This window comes from Rousettus aegyptiacus, unplaced genomic scaffold (genome assembly GCF_014176215.1).
Source record: "Rousettus aegyptiacus isolate mRouAeg1 unplaced genomic scaffold, mRouAeg1.p scaffold_m13_p_8, whole genome shotgun sequence".
NCBI classification, from domain to species: Eukaryota; Metazoa; Chordata; class Mammalia; order Chiroptera; family Pteropodidae; genus Rousettus; species Rousettus aegyptiacus.
In genome coordinates, this window is record NW_023416311.1 from 45,481,285 (window position 1) to 45,508,423 (window position 27,139).

At 32.4% G+C, this 27,139-nt stretch overlaps 1 protein-coding gene across 6 annotated transcripts in view; it reads right to left on the reverse strand.

Annotated features, from left to right (window-relative positions):
* The window catches only part of FER (FER tyrosine kinase), a 367,914-nt gene that overhangs the window by 171,862 nt on the left and 168,913 nt on the right, over positions 1–27,139 (reverse strand). For all 6 annotated transcript variants that reach the window (XM_016137231.2, XM_016137229.2, XM_016137230.2 and 3 more), the window contains one exon: positions 21,457–21,579. In XM_016137231.2, the coding sequence (XP_015992717.2) occupies positions 21,457–21,579 (123 nt within the window). The remainder of the gene's footprint in view (positions 1–21,456; positions 21,580–27,139) is intronic.

Here is a 27,139-nt window from a genome sequence, read left to right on the forward strand (position 1 = left end):
TTGATCCTCTGTGAACTTGATTCTGCCATTAATATTCCACAGTGTCTAAAATCAAATTTTACTGACAGACTCTGATGAGTAACTCCAGTGTTCCCTGTGCTCTCTTCTAAGGCTTTCCATGTGGCTTAGAAAAAATATTCATTTGCTTGATGTGTTGATAAAACTGCTAAGAATGACTGTCATGTCAAAAACTTCACTGTCATAAAATGACAAGTTAATTTACTACTTTGCATATATTTCATACCTAGAAGAATACTATAAATCAGCTGTGCAGATTTCTTCCAAAAATCAACTCAATTTCAAAATATAATTAGATTCAATTTGGTTTAGACCAAAAGCACCAAGACTTTTAAAGAAAGCAGGAAGTTAGAAAGAGAATAGGAGTTTTGAAGAAGCAGGAAGAAGTAAGACTAGGAGAACATGTTATATCATGGTCTAAGTATAAATCTTGATCAATGATGTTATCAGTTCTTGTAATTTTGTGCTAGTGACTCCTTCCCTAGAAGTGCTAAGAGTAATGCTTGATTATCTCTAAAATTATTTCTGGCCCTTTACATATTCCATAGTGTCATGGCATCTCATCAAGAATAGAATCATTCAATCCATCAGCTCATTCATTCAACAAATGTTAATTGAGTATTTAGTACTAGGGAACACATTGCAATATACCATCCTTGCCCTCATGAGACTTACTGTGTAGTGGTATTAATATATTAATAGTATTCTAAAAATAACTATAGAAGCAACTGCAAATTTCCACACATGTGTTAATCTTATTTGATAATAAAACTGATAAGGTAAGGTTATCACCATTTTATGAGTAAGGAAATGAGGCTTAAATAGGCTCATGCTAGTAAATGCAAAATTACAAAAAATGGAAAATGTTAAGAAGGAAATTGAAAGTGTGTAAGAAGATATCTGATTTTGCTCAGAAGTCAGGGACATTTCTCTGAAGAAATAACATTTACAGTTTAGCTTTCTGATCAATCCAAAATATGACTGACCAATACAAGTTTAAAAATTATAATTCTTAGATTAACTTTATCATTTTCTGTCTCAGATTCACTTCAGAATGATTACAGTGAACATACAGCTCATAAAATGACCAAAAAAAATAGTATTCAGGCAGACTATCTAAAAAGATATCTTTCTTTTGAATTCTGATGAGACTACAAAAATCAATTTTGGAACATCGACTTCTTCAAAAAGCCATAAAATGGGCATTTCTGCTTCAATGATTCTTGATTATTAGGATGCTTCAAGATGATTAAAATCTAAAATTTAAAAAGGTCATTGCTTATACCTCAAATAATTACCAGTCTATTCCCATATAAATGTGATTTCTTTTATTTCCAAGGGTAGAATACATATACTCTCATCCCAAATTCCTCCTATATTCTCCCTGTCTAAATGACGGAGATAAGGTAATGAAGAGAATTCATAGGTTCAGAATAGCTTCTTTTTTTCCCATCTAGATTAGTGGTTCTCAAACTTTAGGGAGCATCCAAATTACCTAGAGGAGTTTTAAAGCTGAGCTGGGCCTCCCTTTCAGAGTTTCTGGTTTGGTAGGCCTGGGGTAAGGCCAGAAAATCTGCATTTCTAAAAGTTCCCAGGTGATGTTGAGGCTGCCCACCCAGAGTACACACTTTTCAAAACCACTGGTATAGGAGGTAAATCTTAGGGAGAACTACAACTAAAATGAAAGAATAATGATATTTCCTAAGTTAACTCAACTTCACTGGTCCTTGATTAACATCGTTGATAGTTGCAAAGAGAAACAGTCACAAAAACTCAGTATACTTATTACAAAGTGGAATTCCAGACACTGTCTTTTATACCACTTGGAGAGGGAGCACAGCATAATGCTAGGAACAACTACTCAGAGGGAAAACTGCTTGTGTCGGAATCCAGACTCAGCTATTTAATAGCTGTGCATTTTTGATAAAATTAGTTAACTTCTCTGTGCCTCAGTTTCTTCATTCTTAAAACTGGGAAATAGTAACACCAACCTTCTAATGTTTTTCTGTAATTTAAATGAGGAAGACATTTCGAACAATATCTGGCATATAGTTTTTATAAGTGCATTACATAAAAGCTGGTCGGTCTCCTCAATAAAGATTTTCTGGAAGTTTTTTCTCATATTTCAAAACTATACACTTCTGAGCAGCTTCCTTCCTCCCTTGCCCCCCCCCCCCCCCCCCCGCCGCCCACCTCCACCACGCACATGCACTTTTGTTGTTTATAAACTCAGAACTGAATCCTGGTGTTTGTCCCCTTAGAGAAACTTCTGATACATCTGTCTATATAATAATTATACCCTCATTAAATATGTTATTAAGCTTCTTTCACTTGACTCTAGTTTCATCATCCCCTCAGTTTTAGCTTGTTTTGTTAAACTTATCTTTGCAAGAGTCTCCGAATCCTTTATTGGAATGAAGCAAGATGTGTATAAATCAATTTTGCCAATGAATATTATGAATACTGACTTTTTACTATGTTTAAATACTGTAATTACTAAACAATGAAAATAAACTAAAATAAATTAAACTTTGATTATGAAATCATAATCAAATGACCTTGGCTATTCTTTAGTGCCTTTGACACAATCATGAAGTATAATATGCTATTCCATACATTTACGTCAATGATGGCCAAAATCTCTTTTAGAAAACCTTTTCTAAAAAAGCCCCACCCAATGAGTCATTCTTTTGCCTTTTCAAAAAGCACATTTAGTTTTTACTAAAGTTTGAGCAAACAGCAAGAGACTTTATCAGGTTCCTGTCATGTCTGTGACATCTAAAGCCAGAGTTCACCTAGATCTTTTGCTTCTTCACATCATTCAGAAATAATGCTACATCTATTGGACATATTCAGTGACCATTTGAGGACTACAGGAATCTGGTGAAAATAATAAATAATAGTCGATCTTCTGCAGGGTGTTTAGAAATTCACATTTATTTTTATTGGTCCAAACCCTTCAAACATGGTTTCTTTACCATGACTTCTAAATGTATCCTGTGTTTTTGCCAAAAGGCCTGGTAATGGACCAGTTTCAAAACAATTTGAAATATATTAGTACTTGACATGGGATTTTGGGATAGTTTTGCATTTTTATATACTTTAGGTGAAATAGCATTGGAAAAATGGTATTAAAGAACATTTTGGCTTGAATAGTTTCTATTAGATAGGGAAATCAGAACAATTACAAGAATTTAGCAAAACAGAAAATAATGTTTTTCTTGGTCACACGGTCAACATAGTAAAATTTGTCTGTAGTATAAATTATCTTTTTTAACCAGCAATGGAAAGAACTAACATTGTATAATATCCAGTATTAACAGGATGAAGATCATTTTACGCAACAGTTAATGATACACTTAGCTAGGAAATGGATATTTCAATATAGATTACTTTTTAAATAATTTTGTAAAATTATTTCTCTTTACTCAAAGAAATGCTGTGTAACATTTCTTGAACTCTTGCATCTGACTTAATATTTATGTGAAAACATCTGTTGCTAATCCTATAATTAAAAGAAAAAGACGACTTTCGACCTCTTCATTTTCCAGTTATTGTTCCACTTTTTCATTTTAATAACTTTGACTTTCATATCCTTCTCCACTATTAAAGTTTATAAATTGAGAGAGGTCACCATCAAAATACATCTAATTTCTTTTCTATTTTCAGAATGAATTCAGTATAACTCATTAATTCAATCTGTAACCCACACAATGATATGGTGTCTCCTGCCTTTTGTCCCAGATTACAAGCATATCTGTTTAATATATCTAGGTCAAATTTATATTTCTGTAACAGGAACCTAATGGATATTAAGGAATTCTGTGCTACTATAAAAAGATGACCTAGTATCCAGATATCTTGATATTTTTAAAGCTTCCAAAGCCTAATGGGTAATATATTTTCCTAAGTCTATGGATATTACACTTTCCCATCCAGTTAGCCATAATTTCAGTGCATACTATATGATAATAAGTGGCATTTTTAAAGTACTTGAAAGTTTACGAAATGCTTTCACTACCTTGCCTTTACAGCAACACTGTGAACTAGGCACAGAAAAAGGAACTGGATCTGAAAGAGATCAAGTATACTGTCTGAAGTCTTGTAAGAAAAACAATTTAGTAAGGATACATTTGGCAGAAAAGGTGTCAAGATGAGTCATCCTCTGAACAGCCTCTCCTGCCTACTTAGCTCCAGGAAATAATCAGGAAAACTTGGAAGGAAAGAATATTGCTTTAACTGCCTCTAATTCCAAACTAGAATTTCTAAGGGGTTAGTTCATAACAGAGATGCAACTTGCCATCAGTCAGATCAGTGATTTGGGCTTCTCCAAAGATCTAAGAAAACACTTTGATTCACAAGATCTATGGTAGCTGGGAATAATTCTCTTACCAGCTTAGAAATTTACTCAGTTTTCTACATATAAGCCCTGAAAGCATGATACACAAGAAATCGCTGAATCATTAAACAATAATTGTTTCCATAACTGTTGGTAGTTGTATCACATTTCCAAATTAGTAATCCCTATGTTCTCCCAATCTGGATCTTTTCTGGTTTCACGGCCTCTTCCTCAAAGGTGGCTACTAAAATTATAGTGTAAGGTAACCTGTGCCACTCTAAGCATTGAATAAGGACCAGACTATCGCCTCTGTTTTATTAATTATAATATTCCTGTTAATGCCTAGAATTTTGGACTTCTTGTATCTATGAATTCATACCATCCTATGTTCTTTAACATATTCTTTCACTTGATATTTGTTGGGCACCTTTTGTGTGCCACCATAAACCAGAGGCAAGGAACAGACAAGTGAATTAATGCAGTACTTGACTTCACATACCCACAACTCAAAGCATATAAAAAATAAAATAAATTTAATACTACAAAAGACATGATTTACAATCACGGCTTGTGCAGAATTCTATGGAAGCACAGAGAAGGGAGGAACTAATTTGAATTGATGGGGTTAAGAAAAACTTTAAACAGGAAATGATGCTCCAAATACATTCCAGGAAAAGAGAGCAGCATTACAAAGATAGAAAAGTATGAAATAGCAGATCACATTCTCAAAATTTTAAGGAATTTTGGTGAGCTGCGACTTCAGATATGTGAAGGACAAGCTAGAGAAACACCTGAAAAACCTGAAAGGAGCTAGATCACAAAGGGTCCTTATGTGCTCAGATGTCTTAACTCGACCAATAGGAAATGTTGATTCGTTAGAGTATTTTAAGCATTCTCATAACGTGATGCTATTATTTTAGATGTTCCAAACATCTAAACATGGCAATAGGGCAAAGAATTAGTGAACATGAGCCTCAGACCCATATCGGCTTCAGCCAAGGTAACAGCAGCAGGGGAAGTAGAGGAGGTAACAGATTTGAAAGCCATTTATGAGGTAGAAGTTTCAGGCATTCATGACTCATTAACTGCAAAGGATGAGGGGAAATGAAGAGTACCTGAATGTTCCCAAGACTTTTTATAATTTAGACGCTGAAATGGATGGTGTTAACTAAGACCGAGATTGAGAGAATGGCCGGGGGTGTGCGGGAGTGGGATGAGGAGTGAATCAACAGAATGAGGTCACATTTGCATCCTCTGAGTTCGAGGTTCTACATTCTTACATATGCATTCTAACAGGACAGCTATAGGAAAAGGAAAAAACAGAGACAAGGAAGAAGGGGTACTAAAGTGGACAGATGAATTAAGATCAGATTTTTTAAAAAAATCCTGATTAGATTAAGAAGCCTGCACTGATTCACAAAGCAAAAACAAAACAAACAAAAAAAAAGTATCTCAGGTTTTTAAAATAGAAACCTGATGTGATAGAATGTTATTTTAGAAAAATGAATCTAGCGACAAGCACAAGGAGAAAAATCCTGAAGGAAAGACAGGTAAATGAATTGTCAGTAATACGGGTTTCAAGTGATAAAAGCCTATATGAATGGGAAGGCAAGAGGAGGGGAGAGGAAGGAAAGTGAGAGACCACTGGAGTCTCCTCTTTCTCCACCTCTGAGCTGTCTAAGGCCCTCTTCTCATGGGAAATATTTTCTTATGTACTCTACGTCTTACGTGTTTTCTCTGCATGTTGGTAACTGCCAAGTGTATATCTGTGCCCCTGAGATTGCTCTAAATTTTAGATATGTATATCCATCTTCTTACAGGACAATCTATTTGAAACTGTCACATATACTTCATACTCAAGAAGCCCACAACTTCCTCCTAAATCTAGTTTTTCTCTAGATCTCAGTCTATGACATCAACACCTAGCTGCTCAAATTATAAACCTAAAAGGAACCCTAAAACACCCTCTCTCATCCACCACATGCTTTGCCAAGCCTTACTGACTCTGACAGATAACTAAGCTAAATATTTGTAATTCTGCCCAATCGTCAATTCTCCACAAATATCCAACCATTCTGTAAACCCCGAATCTACCTTTTCACATTCACTGCCACTTCCATCTCTCACTTATCAATCACTCACTAAATAGTATTTCCACAATGAAGTCATACTGGTCCTTATAAAGTAGAAATCTGATCATGACCTTTCTCATGTTAAATCATTTGAAGCTTCCTACTAACCCCAAGACAAAAACAAAATTCTTTAGCATGAAGTAGTTATTATTTCGCACCTTTTAACACCTCCAATCTCACTTCCTGTATCAGTTTTCTATTGCTCCTGTTAACAAACTGTCACAAATTCAGTGGCTTAAAGCAACACAAATTGATTAACTCACGATTCAGCTTCGAAGTTCAACAAAGGTCTCCTGGGACTAAAACCAATGTGTCTGCAGAGCTGCATTCCATTTGGAAGCTTTAGGGGAGAATCTGTTTCTTGGCTTTTCCAGCTTCTAGAGGTTGCCCACACTTGGCTCTTGTATATGTAACTTCAATCACTACTTCTACAGTCACAATTCCTTGTCTGTCTCTGACTCTTCTGCCACCCTCTTTCCCTTGTAAGGATCCTGTGACTACATTGAGCCCACCTGGATAATCCGGGATAACTGCTCCACCTCAAGATCCTTAACATGATCATATCTGCAAAGTCACTTTTGCTATGGACTATAACACACACATCCACGATTCTGAGGATTAAAACATAGACACATTTGGGGGGCCATTATTCTACCTATCACACCTCTTCTTCCCTCTTCTCCAACTACTAGTATGTTCTTCATTATAGGTACATAAGTTGGAATCCTTACAGTCCCCCAAATGTACCACAGAATTTCTCATCTCAAGATTAGATGCAGTTCCTTTTCTGAGACACTAAACTCCGCCAGGCCTTTTACCTATACACCCCAGCAATCCTGCACAACTCTTGTAGGCCTTCCCTGAACTGTCAACTCTATTCCTCTAGAATAGGGTTTTATCAACTCAAAAATAATTCTTATTTACTTGTCTGTCTTCCCAAGCAGACTTTAACTTCTTTTGGGACAAAGACTGCCATAGTCATTACTGTATCTTCAGATCTAATATAGTTTCTATTACATTATAGGCACTCAATATGTATTTGTTGAATAGGCACTGAAGAGACAAAGACAAGCTTAAAACCTGTGGAGTTCTAAAAAATTCTGATCTATTTATTTTAGATGAACACTGATGAACTTCCAGAAACCCAACACTGAACATTGTAAATAGCGGTGGAAGAGTCTTTTAAAAGTTATTTTTAAAGAAGACTCAAAAACCCCTCTATTGACAGTTCAGTAATATGGACATTAAAAAATGATTCTTATGGTCTCCAACTGAAGTGATTTCAGGGGAAAAAAAGATACAGATTTATTAAGTAAAAGAGAGCATACTATTACTAGAAAGTATTGGTAAAATCATACCTCTAGAGTACACCTTTTAAACATATCTCTAATGGTAAGATCACAAAACAGTGAGGACATGATTGAAACATGAGGGTCCTCTTTACTGAGAGACATCCAAGAAAATATAACAGATCTTTGCTGATCTTGATTCTATTTCTTGTTAACTAGTCACCAATCAAGTTTCAAGGATATTCACAAGATTATTATTTCTCTGTATGGGTATTTCTTTTATAAGACCTCATGTTTGGTCTAGTTTTAACATTTACCCTTTGTTAAATGAATAACAAGGAAGAACTTAAAGTTTCAGTTTCTCTAAGGCTTATATATAAATAAGGCTCTCCATTTAAAAAAAAATCACTTGCAGATATCTTTATTTAAATTTATTGGAGTGACATTGGTTAAAAAAATTATATAGGTTTTGAGTGTACAATTCTACAATACGTCATCTGTATATTGCATGTAGATATCTTTTTAATGCCCTTGGTCTTTCTAATTTAAATCCTATAATTTCAATCTCTTTAAAATTTTTAGCATGCAAATTTGTCTATGTAAAGTAAAATAGGATATGGGACAAGTCTATGTGGCACAATTAAATTGTTCATTTCAAGGACAATGTAGCAGAAGATGAACACAAATTTAATGTGGTAAAAAAGATAAACAGTTCTTTTAAAAAAGTAAAAATGAGCAATACTTGTTTTTGTATTTCATTTTCACTTTAAAATGGGTTAACAATGGATAGTAATTTGCAAAAAAGAAATGTAAAATGTTACCTAAGATTGCTTCAGCACTTTAAAGTTAATTTTGAACAGAAATCTCATTTGACATTATATATAGAATTTTACAGAATCAATCAAATTTAGTTCGCAGTGTAAGATAAACAAAAAACTCATAGACACAAAAAAGAGTTTGGTGGTTACCAGAGGGAAAGGCGGAAGAGGCAAAAGATAATAAGGGTAAAGGGGTGATATGGTGATGAAAGGAGATTTGACTTTGGGTGGTGAACACACAATGCAACATACATATGGTTATTGAATTGTGCACTTGAAACTTATATAATTTTATGAACTAATGTTACCCCAATAAATTTAATATTAAAAAATAGGGTTGGAAATAAAAAAAAAAAAACACACACAGCCAATGTTTACATATATGTATGTGTGTGTGTACGTGTGTGTATATATGTAGTTCACGGTAGTATAAAATAAGCTGAGTAAGAATGTACCAGAAATACTTTTCCCATCTATACTTAAAAATATTTATAAAATTTGTAAGAGTATAATAACTACATGAAACAGTAACTGCTAGTACAAAGCAATCAAAGAAGAAACTAAAAATATGAAAAATCAACTATTGTATAAATGGAACTGAAACAAAATATATCTTATTTCTAAAGGAATTTGATTCATAAATCAAAACTATGCTCCACTTTGAAAACACTAAAAGCTGAACATTTCTATATTGTTCTAAAACAGAATATTAAAGTCTTTTGGTTCTAATATTTTTTCAAATATAATATGAGGCATTTATTAAATGTCCAGATTTTCTCAAAAATAACATCCAATATTCACTGAATTGTGAATTAGATGCTGTAAGATACATAAAAATTAGGAAAAAATCCTTATTGCCCTCAAGGGGCTTATTATGTAATGAGGATGTCAGATATAGAAACCTAACAATAACAGCCAATTGAATAAAGTAGTACTTACTATATTACTTCAGAGTTCGATGTGAGCAAAGAGGAAGAGGACATTTTTATGGAATACTTTATGGATATCTATATTGAATAAAGTTGTCTAATAATGAAAATGAAAATTACACATGACCATCAGAGGTTTTCTACCTCAGAAGTTTTTGTGCGCTGTAGGCTATAAGCGGCAGAGGGGGGACAGCAGTTAGAAGGAAGAGGGGTTATGTGACTTTAGAGGCTGACCCAGCCATGGAGGCAGAACAGGTACCCTCTCCTCTCTCTGTCATACTTCTACTTCTTATTAACTCTCCTCACTCATACTTTACCAACCCTTGCTACCCTCCTATTCTATTGACCACTTCTCTCCAGAAGTACCAACATTAAGACCATACTGTGTCAAAAATGCCATTTTCTTTTTCTTATGGAGACTTTTCTTGCTTTTTAGATATCATTATTTTCGTCCACTATACTCTTGGGTTTTTAGAACATCAAATACGTTCTCAATGTCTAAGTTCACAATTTGAAAAGTAAGATATTAAAAAAGATGGTGACCCTCCATTAAATTATTTAGAAATGATGATTTACAATATAAAGTAAAATAAATTATTGGCGATATATTGTGGACTTTTTTCCACAGGTCAAAGTGTGAATGGAAATAACAATACTTTAACAATACCCCATTCCGTTTTAAGGTGTCTTTTTACTCAATGTATGGACCCTCTACCAACTTTGCTAAATGTTATGTTCAGGTATATAATTAAGATGAGATATTTGTAAATGTCATGAGTATAAACTTTTGGTTGTTTGGTACTAAAACTTTCAACGTATTTAATATTACCTTTATTGTTATTTTGATCATAAATCTGGATCCCAGAATTTTACTATCTTATGCAGCAAAAGTTGAGAATAGAAAAAAAAAATGCTGATGCAGAATATTCTTTATTAAGCTGAATTTTAATATTTTGCCCTCGGCTATTATTAAAGGACACTGAAAGCAATGACCAATGAAATCTGTGCCTAATGTTTTGCAGAAATGTTATTAAGGACATTGTTATATCTAAAATACAAGAGAGAAATTTCCTTTAGAACTTATTGCTAGTAAAACTTTGCTTTAAGTGAATTAATATCCTTCCTCTCCTCTAATCATGAAATCAGTTAACTCTTTTTCTATAATGGTTTACACCTAAATTTCAAGCTGAACCCAGAAATTATCCCAGGTCTTTAAGAATCTATATTTTATTCACTGTTGTTAAATTTCCACCATTATTTATTTTTACTGGTACTTTATTTCTGTTTATTTACTGATAATTTATTTCTATTTTAGCATTTCTTTACTGTAATATAATTTGGTTATGGCTACACAACTTCCCTGAAATAGTAAAACTGATTCCTTGTTTTTTAAATGTGCCAATAAATACCTTCAGTTCTTCAAGCAATTAAAGGGCTGGTAGGCTTCAATATTTCAGTGAGGTATCTGTTATCACAAATTACATTCAAGATGCACTTAGTTCATATTCATCCTTTGCTTATTAACCTGTGGTGGAATGGTATTTTTCCTAGATAAATATTAATTCTGGTATTTAAGGCTCTCAAAAGTCTAACTTTAAACTAAACTTTTTGAATTACTCATCTTCATCTGCTTTTGTCAAACTGATCTCACCTTCCTTAAAACAAGTCTTGGAATTCCCCATGTTTTAGATAATTCCCCTACCATAACCCCATAATTTCCCTACTCCTTCTGCTTATCCTCAAGAACTACTTCAGGTCCATCTTCCTCAACCAACCACTCCAGGCCATTCATTTCTCTTCTGAATTCCTATAATGCATATTGTATTGTTACTAAAACTCGACTTTATTGATTTTTAATAATCCTTTTATAGGTATTTTTTCAAATTGAGGGTCATAAAATCAACTTTTTGGATGTAGACTTTAAAAAATAGAATAGAAAAAATATAATTTCTCACAGGTAAGAAACATAAAAATTTGATTTGTAAAATTTGAGTTACACACATGCATACATTTCGACACTCACTATTTTGTGTGTTCCAGGTCTCAATATAAAATGTAATTCCTTTATGCATTGTAGAAAAAAGTTTCTATAGAACTGCTTTATAGTGTTCTACTACACATTTATAGTGTTCTACTACACATTAGTTTTAGAAAAATTTTAATAATGCAAAAATAACATTTTCAATGAAAAAATTTTAAACTACACTTAAGACAAAAAGCCCCTCATAACTTCTCCAAGTTGAAATAATTATAATGTTCTAGTCTTTCAACTTTTTCTATGTACATGTACATATATGTTTCGTTTTTTGAAAATAGATTAATACTGTAATACTGTTTTATAAATTGCTTTTTCTATTTTAACAATATATAACATGATCATTTTATTCTTTTAACAATAATTTTTCAATAAAGCATCTCTCTGAAAAATTATAACTGCCTGAGGGCAGGTGCCATGGTTTAAATATTTTTTAATCTAACTTTTGAATGATTTAAAAAATAAAAATGTAAAATATAAATAGTAAAAAGTTTCTCTTACATCTCTGCTGCCAATTTCAACCCCCTCTCAAAATACACGTAACTTCTGTTACATCTCAACATCATTCTTACATAGTTTCCTGAGTATATTTTTAGTTTCCTTATCATATAAAAGTAAATTTAGATATGTAATCTTATACTCCCCATATTTTTATATAAAAAATAACATTATATAAAGTCTGTTTTATAGCTATTACCTTTTATTAACAATATATCTTGGAACTCTCTTCAATCAATACATAGAAAAATTCTTCATTTGTACTACTCCATTGGATGGGGTACCATAATTGATTTAACTAGACTCCTATGGATGATCATTTCAATTGTTTTCAATCTCCTGATATTACAATGCTGCAGTGACTAACCTTTGTCAGGGAGGGAAAAAAATTCCCCTTTACCTTACGCAGTTTTTATTGGCTGGTTAAAAAATTAAATTGGCATGAGACATTAATAGGAGAAAATAAAATTTAATTTCGAACATATGTATGAAGCTCTCATAGGTATGGGACCTCCTTAAATAATCAAAGCAGGCAGCTTTTATATTTTCTATACAGAAAACCACAAATTTGTGAGGAACTGATGTGACAAAAAAACTTAGGCTTGGATGTTTAATTAGTAAATAATCTAAGCAATTTGTTTACAATAGCCTTCTCAGTACTGAATTAGCTTATCTCCTGCAATAAGGATTTCTCTCTACCTTCTGGTGCAGGAAAGGCAACTTTCACATGCGAGAGTTATTTTCTGCTTTTAGGGAGAGCAAAGGAAAGTCAGAGTGCCCCTTTTCTGCATGTGCTGTTTCTTAAGTAACTTTAATACAAAATAATCAATATGCCAAATATTTTTGGGGTGGCCTGCCCTGAGCCCCATCACCTTATACTGACATCATTTCAAATATTAACAGATGTAACTAAAGGTAAGTTGTAGAAGAATTATTGCTAAATCATAAGTGTACACATTTTATAATTTTCATAGATTCTACCAATTGCTTTCTATAGATTCTAATTTATAATCACATCACCAAATTATCTAAGGGCCTTTTGCAGCATATCTATGCCCAGAAAGTGAATTATTAAAATGTAAGTTTATGCCAATCTGATATGTGAAAAAAATATTTCACTATAGTTTTAATTTTCCTTTATTCTAACTGAGTGAGGCAATCACCTGTTGTATGTTTAAAAGTCATTTCTATTTTTATTTTTTGAACTATCCACTCATGTCCATTGCCAATTTTTCTATTTGGTTGTTGTTACTGTATTTTTTTTTTTAGAGGTTCTTTGTATATTTAAAGAGATTAGCTCTTTTATGGCATGAATTTTTGATTAGATTAGCAGGTGATTTGATTAGGTGCTATACTTTCTAAAAGCAGTTATGAATATACTCTTTCCTTTTTCTAATTCATTTCTTTATGGTTTTATAATTCTCTTCTGTTTTCCTTTTATTTGATCATGGATTTCTTTTTTCCTAAGTTTTTGAGTTGAACACTTTACTCATTTATTTCATTCTTTTTGTTTTATTGGTTGATGTATTTTTAAGGCTCTGAGTTTTCTCTAAAGTACAGCTTTAGCTGTATCACTTAAGCTACATGTACATTTTTATTCCCTCACCCATTTCCAACATCCATTGATATAAGCAAGGAATATAGCCTTAGAATTATAGGATGCCCTCATCTCCTTCAACAGATGTTTTTGCTGAAGCCTGGTAAGATCTACTGCAGGTTAGTTCTTTAATCATAACTTCTCTAAACTTTGTGCTACACAACTTCAACCAAATCTAAGGTGTTTTTCACTGAGTTAACATGTACTGTAAAGTCTGTGAATTATATATGACTTCTAGTTTCATTTAAAAATGTAGTTTATGGATTTTTAAATTTTTGTTGTTATTCACTTTGCTATGATTTCCAACAAGGAACAAGAAAAGAATGCTTACTTATTCAACCATTTTAATATTTTTCATAGAGAGATGTATCTTTACACATTATTTGTATATTTCTACATCCACATAAAAGATTCCACCAATACTATAAAATGATGAAGTGACACATTTCAGGCAATGTTTTACTGTAAATATCAAATTCTGTCCTTCAACCTTACTCTTCAAACTTTTGGAATATTTAAACTGGGCAAAATAATTTTTGACTGGGCCAACCAATATTGTATTCCAAACAACTGCCTGCAAATCAAACAGGAAAGCAGACATTCTGACTATTGGACTGAAAACTGAAGACATTCTTTAGAATTACTACATGTAGAGCTAAAGAATAACTTAGCTTATTAACACCAATAGAAATTACTGCCTTTTATTCATGTAATTATTTCTCTTCCTTTTCTTATAAAAAAAAAAAAATCCCTTGCCTTCACCCTCTAATCAGAATACTATTTGGGTTTCTGCCTGAATTGGTGCTTCCCAAATAGCTATTCTTAGGATCTCAAATAAATTCTTGTTGCTGCTCACTTTTGCCTTTTGATTTTAGGTTAACAATCACTGTTTCTCCAAATATTTGCTGGTAAAGATCAAGATAAAACACTGAAAGGCAGTCTACATTTTATATGTGCTATGACAAGCTTCATTCATTTTATTAAGTGAATTGAGTCTATATTCCAAGTTTACTTTGACTTCCTAGATCATACTAAGTGAAGACTAAATACTCGAATATTATCTGTATTTCCCTTAGCACATGCTATAGAATTCCTGCTAAACTAAATTTCCTAAGGTTCATAAGGGATGGGATCATAACTATCAAGCTGACTGTTGTCTCCTAACACTAGAATATTGGAGTACCAAAAAAAAAAAAAAAAAAAGATTGTTGTTGAACTACTGGTATTACTAAGACCACAGACTATAATTTATGCTTGCTGGAGTTGTAGTAAAAAGATGATGAATAGAATAGAATCAGTTTCGGGTTACAACTGAATTTTATAAGAAATGAGATTTAAGGTAAATTATAATCTCAGTTTCCTCACCTAATATTGAAGATAATACTAATACTCAATTCACAGTTGTTAAAAAGATTTAATAAAATAATTGAGGTAGAGTGTTATCTACAGACTATGCATTCAATAAATGTTTATTTTTTCTTCACAATTTAAAATCTTCCAAATTGGTCTTCTGTTTTTATTTATCTCTCCTGTGGAAAAGTTTTTAAATAAGGAAGTATATGGTATTTTACAGTTTCCAAAATATATACACAGAGATTTTCTCACATGATCTTTACAACGACCACATGGGGTTCCTGTAGGCTGACGATGAAGCTGGCTGACTTGCCTCAGATCATGTGATTGGTAGTGCTGAAACTTGGCACTAAAAATTGAATTCTCTTTGCTCAAATTGGAGGTCCATGTGGAGATTTATATATTCTTGATGAATGTCCTAAGGAGAATATTTAGTAATTTTTTGTGCTCTTCCACTCTTAATAGACCTAATAATTGATCTAAAATAGGCAATTAAACAGTGGGCATTCTAGATTAGAACATGTTCCCAAAGTATGGGTTTCCCTTACCGGAAATCTGATTTGACATAATATTTAATTATCTCATTTTTAAGAGATTAAAAAAAAATCACTTTTAGGTACAAATTTTAAACACACAGCACTTCTTAAAAATTCCATACAAATGATAGCATAAGAGTAATTCCAAAAGCACACACAGCTAGTTAGATACCTCCAAAAATAACATTAATGAGGTGACGGAATGATTTATAGTAAGAAATTATATTTGGTCTTAGACCCCATTTCTGGCACAGAACTGCTAAAACCCTTGGAAACTCCTAAGTGCTGAAAGCCATAAAGAAGTCTTTTCTTAGGTGATGAGAAGACCTCTGGAAAGCTCCTAGGTGACCTAGAAGTACCCTGCAGGTTGTAGATGGGGGAGCCAAGCTTGTGATTACAAAGGTGGAGCTTGCAGTCCCACTCCCTGACTTCTAGGGAGGGAGGTGAAGCCAGACATTGCATTCAGCCACCAATGGCCAATGATTTAATCAATCATAGCTATGAAGTGAAACTATATATTTCAAAAATCCAAAAGGACTGGCTTCATAGAACTTCTGAGCTGGTGAAAGAAGGCGTGGAGACTGAGAAGAGTACTGTGCTTAGAAAGAGCATGAAAGCTCCATGTTTCTTCCCACATACTTTGCCTTATGCATCTCTTCCATCTTCTGTTCCTGAGTTATATCTTTTTATAATAAACTGATGATCTAATAAGTAAAATGTTTCTCTGAGCTCTGTGAGCTACTCTAGCAAATGAAATGAACCCAAGGAGGGGGTCTGTTGAAAACTCCAATCTATAAAACAATTGTTTATAACCCCAGGTGATAACATGTACTTGTGATTGGTGTCTGAAGTTAGGGGGTGGCAGCAGTCTTGTTGGACTGAGCCTTTAACCTTTTGGACCTTACTCTATCTCTAGGTGCATTGGGGTCAGAATTGTATTAATTTCTTGGTGGTGTGGAAGCGGGAACAATCAGCTGAGGGGGAAGTTTTGGGAAATTAAAATCAGGGGTTTTACTCTAACTTATTTGGATGGCCATATTACTACAAAAATATTTCCTGGAAATTTACTTGTGCTATTAAACACAATTTTTTGTTTGTTTTAAGGAGACCCACTATATAAACTTGTAAAATTTTACGCTGGGTTTTTACTCAAATGAAGTGAATTTCTTAAATTGTATAATAAACAACTGACCTTTTAAGGCAATTCATATTAGTTATTAAATTCATCCAAATCTGTGCTCGCATCCCCTTCTACCACCATTTCTTCCATATTAGCCTCTGCAGGTCTCCAGTTACACCAAGGAACACTCCCCAGACTCTCATGGAGGATATCTGGTCAATAAATATCACTATGGCTCTACCAGTTTAAAGTTGGCATCTTTTCTCACTGGTTAGTATTAATGTTAAGTACTTTAATGATTACCCATGCATATAAACATACAGGTGTATCCTTGGCTTGGTTTACATTTCTCCTCAAAATTCATTAGGAGGCCTTCTTTGATCATGAGGTTTAAAAAAAGCCGCTCTCCCCTACACACACACACACACACACACACACACACACACCCATATAACCCGCCCTGCCCTCATCATCATGCTCAGGTCATTATCTCCTTGACCTGCTTCATTTTCATAGTATGTATTACACTCTGACATAATATAAAACACTGCCCAGCACAGAGTGAGTGTTACGTAAATATTTGCTAAAGGAATAAATACTGAATCACATATTTTCTAATCCTCTCTTTATTAAAACTTTAAATCATTTTAATAATTTAATTAAAGAATTAAGGAATTAAGACACATGAATGTAGATTTAAGGAAAAGGAAGTTTCTTTGCTTCTATAAAATGTTAAATTGAAAAAAACATCAAAAATTCTATCAAAAGCCTCTATAAAAGGAAAATCATTAAACAGTAATATTGTGAAAAGCAATACTTAAGGTAAAATAGTCTTCGAGAGATCTGAAACTAAAAAAAATGAATAGAATACCTAATTAAAAGTACAACTTTCTTCTCTTATGAATTCTTTGTTTGCATGTGTTTGATATTGAATGCTGTGGCCACCAACTGTCTCCTCAATTACAAGTCAGCAGTTTCAGTCACAAAAAGATTTACTCTCCTCTTTAAAAATCTGCCTCTAATATTCTGGCAACCTATATCAAATTCTGATAAAAAGTCACAAATACTTGATTTAAACTGGCAGGCAAATCATTTGTCTAAGGTTCAACTTAATGGCCCACTGACTAACTCTCTTGAATTTAATCACGAACTTTAATTTCCATTCAGAAATAAATTTCTTTTTAAAAATAGCTAAATCTAAAGAAATATTAAACTTAACAAGGCGATAAACTTGCAAAGCATGATTTAAATGTTAAAATTGAACTGGATGTCTTTCTAACCTATATTTTACCAAGCCTTAAATTTTAACTCAAATCTCAGATCTCTGACCCAATATTACTGTTTAATAATTTTCCTTTTATAGAAACTTATAGTATAATTTTTGATATATTAAAATCTTTTTTCAATTTAACATTTTATGAAATCAAAGATACTTCCTTTCCCCACATCAATGTCCCTTAAATAGTTTATTCTAGTCTCTATAAAATCTAAACTCTAAAATCTAGACAGATGGTGGTTAAGACTCAGATCTCAGCTCTGCCTCTTATCAGTTGTGTCATCTTGTGCAAGTCAGTTGACATATTAAGCTTCAGCTCCTCATTCATAATATTGTGTTAATAACAACAATAATATTGTATGGGGTTCATAATACTTCATAGGAATATATAGGGTTAAATAACATAATGCATATAAAATGCTCAGCAAGTGCCTGGCTCCTAGCAATTTCCCAATAAATCCAATTCTTTAACAAATGTTTACTGAACACCTACTATGGGTCAGTGCTGTTCTAGGTACTGGGATATGGGTACTCGAACCATTAAATGTAATTCTGGCCCTTATGAAACTTACCCTTCACTTGGAGGAGAGTCAACTAAAAATGCATCATATAATATAATATCAGGTAACATAATCATAACAGAAAGAAATTAAGAAGGGGAAGAAGGGAACATAAGGAGGTGAGGTGCTAGTTCACATACGGCAGTCAAAAGGCCTCTCTGATAGTGACATCTGAATGGAAACTGACCTATGTGAAAAACAGGCCATGTGCATATCCAACATGTTTGTTAAAATAAGAAGATAATGGGTATCGGTAACCCCTGTTTATGACAATGCCTTTCATATTCCATCTTTACGTAGGCTTTGGAAGGCGCTGTAGGAGAAATCAGCCAGTGGAGGGTAAAGGATGAATGTATTGGGCACCACTGGCTTTACCATGAGAAGGTTAAATAATTTCTCTATCTCTATATTGTCTAGTTACCTGTACCTCTGAAGATAAGAAAGAGGCTACTTTGACCAGCTAGACGTTATGATGATACATTGATATTTTTATGGGGAAGAGAGAAATAAATGAGAAGAGTCTTAAAAGTAAGTTGCTATAAACAGAATTATATTGAGACCAAAATAGCATTCTTTATGTAGGCTAAAAATGAAGTCTGGCAAGATGGAAATTAGATGTTTTATAGCACATTATATGGTCAAAGACATTAACTTCTTACACAAATTAAATCAAGAAATAGATTCCAATTATAAAAGTACAATGATACATAACAGATAATGTGACCATAGCAAAATCCTTATCAGTCTGTTCCCCACTCATAATTGAAAATTATCTAACTTTCACAACCTCTGCTTTGTGATTTTCATGTAAAAGAGTAACATGATTCTTTAAATCAAGTGTAAAACAATATTTACAACAGAGATAATGACTTGCATATTTCAATATCAGTACTTTAGATCAAGTTAATAGTCAGCTACATAAACTTTAAATTTCCACCTCATAAAACAATCATATATAGCTTCTTAATCTTCTATAGCTTTTAGTTTACAGTCATTTTCATAGCTAGTGCTATAAAATGATGAGACAGTCAGCTCAGCTCCATAGCCGGAGTTAGGTATTTGGGAGAAAGAATAACTGGGCTTGGGGTAGTCCAGAGAATCTACTTGTGTCATGAAAAATTTTATGTAGTGTAAGACTGGCTTTATTTGAACTTACATATTCCAAGAAAATAATTGCATTTTTATGTGCCTCTTTTATGGCTTCAGTCTCTCAAATTAGACCTAGCTAAGCAAATAGACAATGCAAATATTTAGTTGGCTTGTGAAATGGGCTTTCAATATCTCTGAAAACCCAGTTGTATAGTTCATTAACCTAACAGGTAAAAAGTATCTTCACTGCACTGAATTTTATTTCATACTGAGATATACTAGAATGGAAGTTCATACTTTTACATGTACAATTAAGTACACAAAACTCCTATCACTTAAAGTACTGGAAAGAGGGCAGTAGTGAAGAGAAAATGTCAAAGATGTCCCCTAGGTTTAAGGTTTGAGCAGTTGAGTATTTACTGGTAGCATTTACTTAAAAAGGAAGTACAAAATTGGGAGTTAAAAGTAATGAACTCAGTTTTAGTAAAAGAAGAAAAACATTAGTTTTGGGAAATACATAAATCTGAACTAGAAATATAAATTTGCAAGTCACTGATGTATAAATACCAAATGAAGTCATGAGAATAGATTACATTAACTAAGGATAAAAGTTAGAATTCTGTGAAATGACTGCAATTAAATTCATTGATGGAGAGGAAACATTGATAGGCATTTCTTTTACTAGAGATAAAATGTGACAACCTGTTCCAGACTAAAAAACATTTTTTATAGGGTTTTCTGCAATTAAAATGGGGATGGGGGACAGGGAAGCTGATGAGAAAATACTAACGGAATGAGCAATCTCATAGTTCTAGAAAATTGTACAAGAAGGTCAATTCCTTAGCCATAGAATTAGTGTTCAGCAACTATCAAAATCGTCTGTAAGAGGAACATTTTAAGCTCAGCCTGTAAGTGAAAACTGAGTAATAAAATACAAGTACAAACACTGACATTGTATTCTAGACTATCAATGAAAAGTATAACAATTGTTCTGAAAATTTTCTTAGCTGAATCTGGATTATACACTAGCATTCTTGTAAAATACCACTTAGTTCATGTTAGAAAGTCATGCCTAGATATACATAAAACTAATTAACATACTATGTTTTATGACACTGTATTTCTATACTATTCCTCATAGTAAACAGCCCTCAAAGGAAAAGACTCTTGCCACCCCAATCCAATTCCTGAAACTTCAAAAGTACTCAGAAGCTAAGCCAGCTCCATTACTCCAATGTGGTCCAGGCTCCAAAAGTTTCAACTTAAAAACACAAACCTTCCTCGTACCCATTCCTTACTTCACAGATCTCTTGAAGCACATGAAAGTAATGTGTCCTGTGACAGATCTTAGAGAAAGAAATGACCTACAATAAACTCTCACCCAGCTACCTGACTCTACACAGGGAAGTTATAAATTCTGCCTTTGAGAAAAGTAGTATAGTTTCAAAAGTTCCAATGTCTTATAATATACTGTAAACTTAACACCCAAAATTAAAATTCTAATGTACTCATGATTGCTGGACATTTTCTTTGACTTCTACATTTTAGAGTTTTTAATAAACTAAACCTTTCCAAGACAATCTTGTAAAGTGAAGAAAAGCCTCAAGTCTTTTAAGAAAACAGGAATGAAAAAATAAACTATTTGTAACCCAGTAAACACTGAAAAAAAGGGTAACTCATCTGAATAAAACGAAGGAAACTACTCTTATACTTTTATACTGCTGGTAGTTACAAAGCCTTTTTGTTTCCAAACTTTAATAAAAAAAAACTTAGAGCTTTCTGTACCATGGGAAATGTTAAGTGATGAAGCATTCTTAAAAAAATAAAAATAAAAAAAGTATATAGATGTATATATATATATACCTACCTTAGGAATGGGATTCAGCAGAACTACACCTGATTTCTTAGTGATGACCTGTTTTGTTGTATAGTGATGTTCTATAAGTTGAGGAATGTTTGAAAACCCTGTGCCTTCAAATCGATACATATTCTGGAGAAAGAACAATAAAATAGAATAAATATAAAGTCATTGCTATAGCATGACTATATTCATCAACTAATTAAGTACCTTTTAAGAAAAACTACTTTTACGCAATGATGTAAATACACAACACTCCTGAACTATGTACTTAAAAATAGTGAAGATGGTAAAATAAAAACAAATTAAAACTCCAGCATGCTAAAAAAATCTACCTTTCCATGAGGAAATTAATTTTCATAATAATTAAATGCAATTCAAATTGGTAAAAAAGAAAAAGGAAAACTAACAAACAAACCTGCTATGTACTTTGCTGAAATGTTAACGAAAGGAAATAAAGTATGAGATACATCTGAGTTAAGGAATGGGAATATGCTTACATATATGCTCTATTGGATAAAATTTTCAAGGTCGAAAATAATTTCAAAAGTTTGGGGAAGCAATATAATATTTTAAGAAAACCTCTAATGATCCTTATTTTATTTATCGATGTAGTATTAATTGGATTTTATATACTGGGGCTATTCATGTATTAGTCTTCTATTCATGTATTGGTTTTTCTCACACTTTGATAGATAAAATGCAGTGACAAAACTGCAGATATTCGCATGCTCAAATCTCGGCACTTCTTTATTTCATAACATTAGTTAAGCAACATTTTCCCAAACTCTGCCAAGACCCATTTTCTCTGTCTTCATATTTGAATAGGCATGCAGGCTAGTCATCACACAGAATGGATAGATAGTGTTAAATTTAGCAAGAAAAAAACATTTTATTGACCATACTTTTCAATGTAATAAGCATTGCAATGCAGTGTGATGTGATAAAAGCTTACATCTGATTGTTTACAAAGAGCTCACATGTACACATACAGGTGCTATGCATAGATATAGATATGAGAGTGCTCTGTTTCAAGAAAACTCTATGTTAAGAAATCAGAACTCTCAAAACTCTCTAAATTTGAATATTATTGACATTACTAAAAGATAATTTTCTCAGTTCAAGAATAAAAAATTCAAAGCTCCTTTTCCATAGTATAAAAGAAGATTCAATTTACCAGAATTTAACTTATAGACAATTTTTTAAATGAATATTTGTTTCATCAAGTGAGGAACAAAAATAAATTAGCTTATGTTAACACTTAACTATAGAATATAATTTAACTCAAGGCAGTTTGAGTGTTAGAGTCAATTCAGGGCATTGTTAATTACTCCCTAAGTTTTTGTACACAGCAGGCAGATCTTCTGTGATATAGTAGCAATGATGCCTAAGAATATTTTACATTGAGGACACTAATATATTACTAGGTGTGCAATGTACTGAGCAAGTTCTCTCGGAGTCACAGTTTATTCATTGGTGCAACAGGAAGAATATTTGGACCTCCTCACAGAATAAGTGGGAGGCTTGAAGAAGTATGAACATGAAAACCACTGACCGGGTATTAAATCACACCCAAGTATTAAATCACCATACAAATAAACCTTGGAATATAAAAATAATTCCAAATCTGGGTATATGAAAAGAAACATTTTCAAAGAACACTTAAAAGTGTAAATTACATTTTTTCAAAGAATAAAGATTATCTGTAATAATCAAATATTCTAAAGGAATTCTTATATGAAATTAAGAAACAAAGATATAGAAAAAGTTATAAAAGTGTAACATGTGATACCAATAAAAATAACGATATTTCAACCAAATACACTGTATACTTGAAAGTTGCTGAGCAGATCTTAAGCATTCTCACCACACATAGTACACATACAAAAAAGAATTAAGTATGTGAGATGATGGGTGTGTTAATTGTCTTGATCTTGGTAATCATTCTACAATGTATATCAAATCATTACACTGTATAATTGAAATACATACAATACATATATTCGATTTCTCCCTTTGTCTTCCTTTGGTCTACCTTAACATTAACATAAAAGTCAGGGGATACTTTATATCACTCCCATACTTTGCTCAAATTTTTTTATCTCCTTCAGAATAAAAACCAAAGTCTTTACCCTGGTCTACAAGATTATATAATCTGTGCTTTATCATCTCTCTTACCTCATCTCTTACCATTACCCACCCCAACTGCAGCCACTTTCATTTCCTTCCTTGGGATATTTACATTTGTTGCTTGAACTATTTCCTCAAACGGTAAAATAGGTAATGGTTTCCTTACCTCCTTCCAGTCTTTCATCAAATATTACTTTTTCAATGAGGTCTACTCTGTCCACCCTACATAACAGTCAATAACCATTTTCTCTCCCCAACTAAATTTCTTACCTCCTTTTCCTTATTGAATTTTCTCCTTAGAACTTATCACTATCTAACATCATATATGTTTTATGTATTTATCCTGTTGTCTAACTCTTCCTCTGATGTAGGCTTATGGGGTGATAAATTTTTTCATTTATTTTGTTCACTTCAGTATCTCCATTGTTTAGAACAGTGCCTGACATAGATTGCCTGGATAAATAAACATGAGTGAATGAAATGTAGGGCATATAAAATGACTATAAAGTTAAAGCAACCAGTAGGACAACTTAGAAATGAATACTGGAAGGTTCAATCTCATGTTAACTCAAGACATTGAAGTACAATACTTAATTAAGTAATGAGATGAGGTTCGCATAGAATTTCAAATCAGAAAAACCGTGTCATAATGTCTTATATAAACTTATAACATGCCTCGTATAACTAGACAAACTGTGAATAAAATAATGGGAATTTTCAGTTTCCCTTTCTTAAGAACATATCTAGTTTTTAATTTAAAGGCAGTTTTTTTGCCATTCACATAGTAATCGTGATAGACAAATACAGTGAGTGATACAAGCAGCAGTACTTCCTTCATGGGCTAAAATAAGAAACTGATCCCTAGCAATTCCTTTTTAAAACTATCACTGACATCAGTGAAGTTCTAAGTCCAATACTGTATAAAACCAATTAACTCACTTTCTTAAAGATGAAGATAAAGTAATGAATCTAAAAATGATGTTAAGACTGTATGCTTATAAAGTTCATCTAAGCAACTAAAGGTCAAGAATAGTATATTCACTAAAACTGTTGAGAGCTTGTTTCTTGATACACTCAAAATTCTTAGTATTATGTTTAAACTTGTACAAATCTATATAGATTTTTTATAGCTCAGATGACCTGAGGTTGGCATCACATAGAGATGGATTTTTAAAAAGTTTTTCTATATAACTTTAACAATTATACAACTGAGAGAATCCAGAATAACTTTTAAATAGGAAACTTCTCTTTGGAGCTAAGTTGCTATCAATAATCTCTTATGGGAATTCTAAAAAAGAGATAAAAAATACTAGTACAGAATCAATTTCCACAAATTTCTACAAAGATCATTTTGTTTAGTGTCATTTATATTATGTTTCAAATATTACATAATAGGCCATCGAAAATAAGTATGAATAAAAAATATAGCTTGATTAATTTTTAAAAATAAAGATTACATAAATACATATAATTAGAATACAAAGAACACACACTGAACCAAAAAGGGGGTGTTATTGTGAAGCGCACGTTCTATGGCACATATTTCTGAACTTTTATCAAGAGTGTATTACTTTTGTTTTTAAAACATTAACTACAGCTAGAATTTGTTCCTGAGTTATCACTGTTACTTAAGAATTAATTATGCATACAGATGAAAAACACATGCCCAAAAAACCAGAATCAGTTTTGTTGCTATACATCTTTCCAAAGGACCGTTATCATGTAAGGAAGTCAAACACAATGGAATACACATACAAAAACGACATGAGTATTCAATGCATGTATAATTTGAAATAATATGCTTGAGTAGATCTCCCGAAACAAAAATCAAGGATAATCAGGCTTAAAGGAAAGAAAGAAAAGTGAAAGAAGGAAAAATAATTTCTAAAAAAGCCTGAGATGACTAAACTTAATAAAAACAAAAGGCTGAATAAAAACAACTAAAACTAAAACACTCCTTTTTCTGGTAAAATACCTAAAAAATAAAAATTTAAAACAAATTTTAGCTTTCTCAAATAAAAATGGCATATTGATTAGTTAATAATAAGTAATTAAGCCAGTACACAAAAAAGATTTGGGGGAGCTCGAGATAAGCTTAACAGTAAATAAGGTGTTGGTATGGCTTTTCCTAGTTAACTTTTATTCATTCTTCAGAATGGTGTCTCAAAATTAACTTCCTTAAGTTTCCCAGTAAAAAGTTTTTATAGACTTTGAATGTCTGGAGTGGAACGGTTAAAAAATCCTAAATGTACAATGATAAGGCCACAGACTTAGAATTAACTGTCACTAAAACAAGTCTGGGATTTCCACTGCTTTCACCTAGTCTTTCTTAAGTCCCACATTATGAATTTAAAAGGTAGTTCAAAGAGCCTAGGATTATGGCAATAAAACAAAGTAAATCTATCTGGTACACTGAAAAACTAAATCCATCAGCTCAAAATGGAATGTATGACATAACAGACATGTAAATATCTGTTACTGAATGATGATTTAATACACTGAGCTACCCAATTTCACAATTGTGTTATTTTTGTTTTATTGGTCCATATCCTTGAGTCTTACACAGTAGTTGCTCAAATAACATTTCCTGAATGAAGAAATGAAAGATGATAATATATCATTACTTAGAAAATTTTTTCTCAGTTTTATTTAAAAATATTTATTATGTTATATTAAATTCATCACCATATGTTAATTCAAATTTCTTGGCTCAATCATTCCTGACTCTGCATCTTTAATATTTCTCTGTCCAGGAATACTACTAATGTTTCACTTACTAGGTTTTAAGCTCACTGAGAATTAGGACATATATTTTTTAGTTTAATCTCCTTATAGTACATAACACAGTACTTAGCAAAAATGAGTGTTTAGTAAATATGTGTCAGACATATTAGAGAAATATGAATTGGTACTTTCCAAGAATAGCATAAAAAATTCTCCTTGGAATACTTTTGTTTTATCACATGTATTTTGGTTTTATCGTATACAAAAGTGAGGATTTGGTAAATTTATCAAATGAAACAAAGCTATTTAAATTTCTATGAAAATGTAACATTTATGACACAAAATGAACAGTGTTAAGTTACAAACTCTAAATATAGTTTTACGTCGAGCATCATAATCAAATTAGTAACTACGGAATACGTCAGAAAATAACACTAGGATTAAACAGAGATTCAGATACTCTTAGATATGTTTAATATAGCTGACTTTATGAAATTATTGTTTAGCGTCCAATAAAAGTACAGTTCTTCTTGCTTATACTAGCTAAAACGACAGATAGATATGCTCTTCTAGAGCGGTAAAAATGTAAGAACTGAAAGTGTCTGGGTTCATCTAAATCAAAGTTTCACATCATGTTAAAAAGTAACTGAGATATGCATACAAAAATAAAGCTTCAAAATAATTGCCATCCTAGACTCTAGGTGACAGAGGCAATATTGCTAAAAATAACATTGTTTGTGAGCAATGACTATCTCAAATCTAAATACAGGCATATCTCGAGATACCATGGGTTTAGTTCCAGACCACCATAATAAAGTGTGTACATAAATAAATTCTA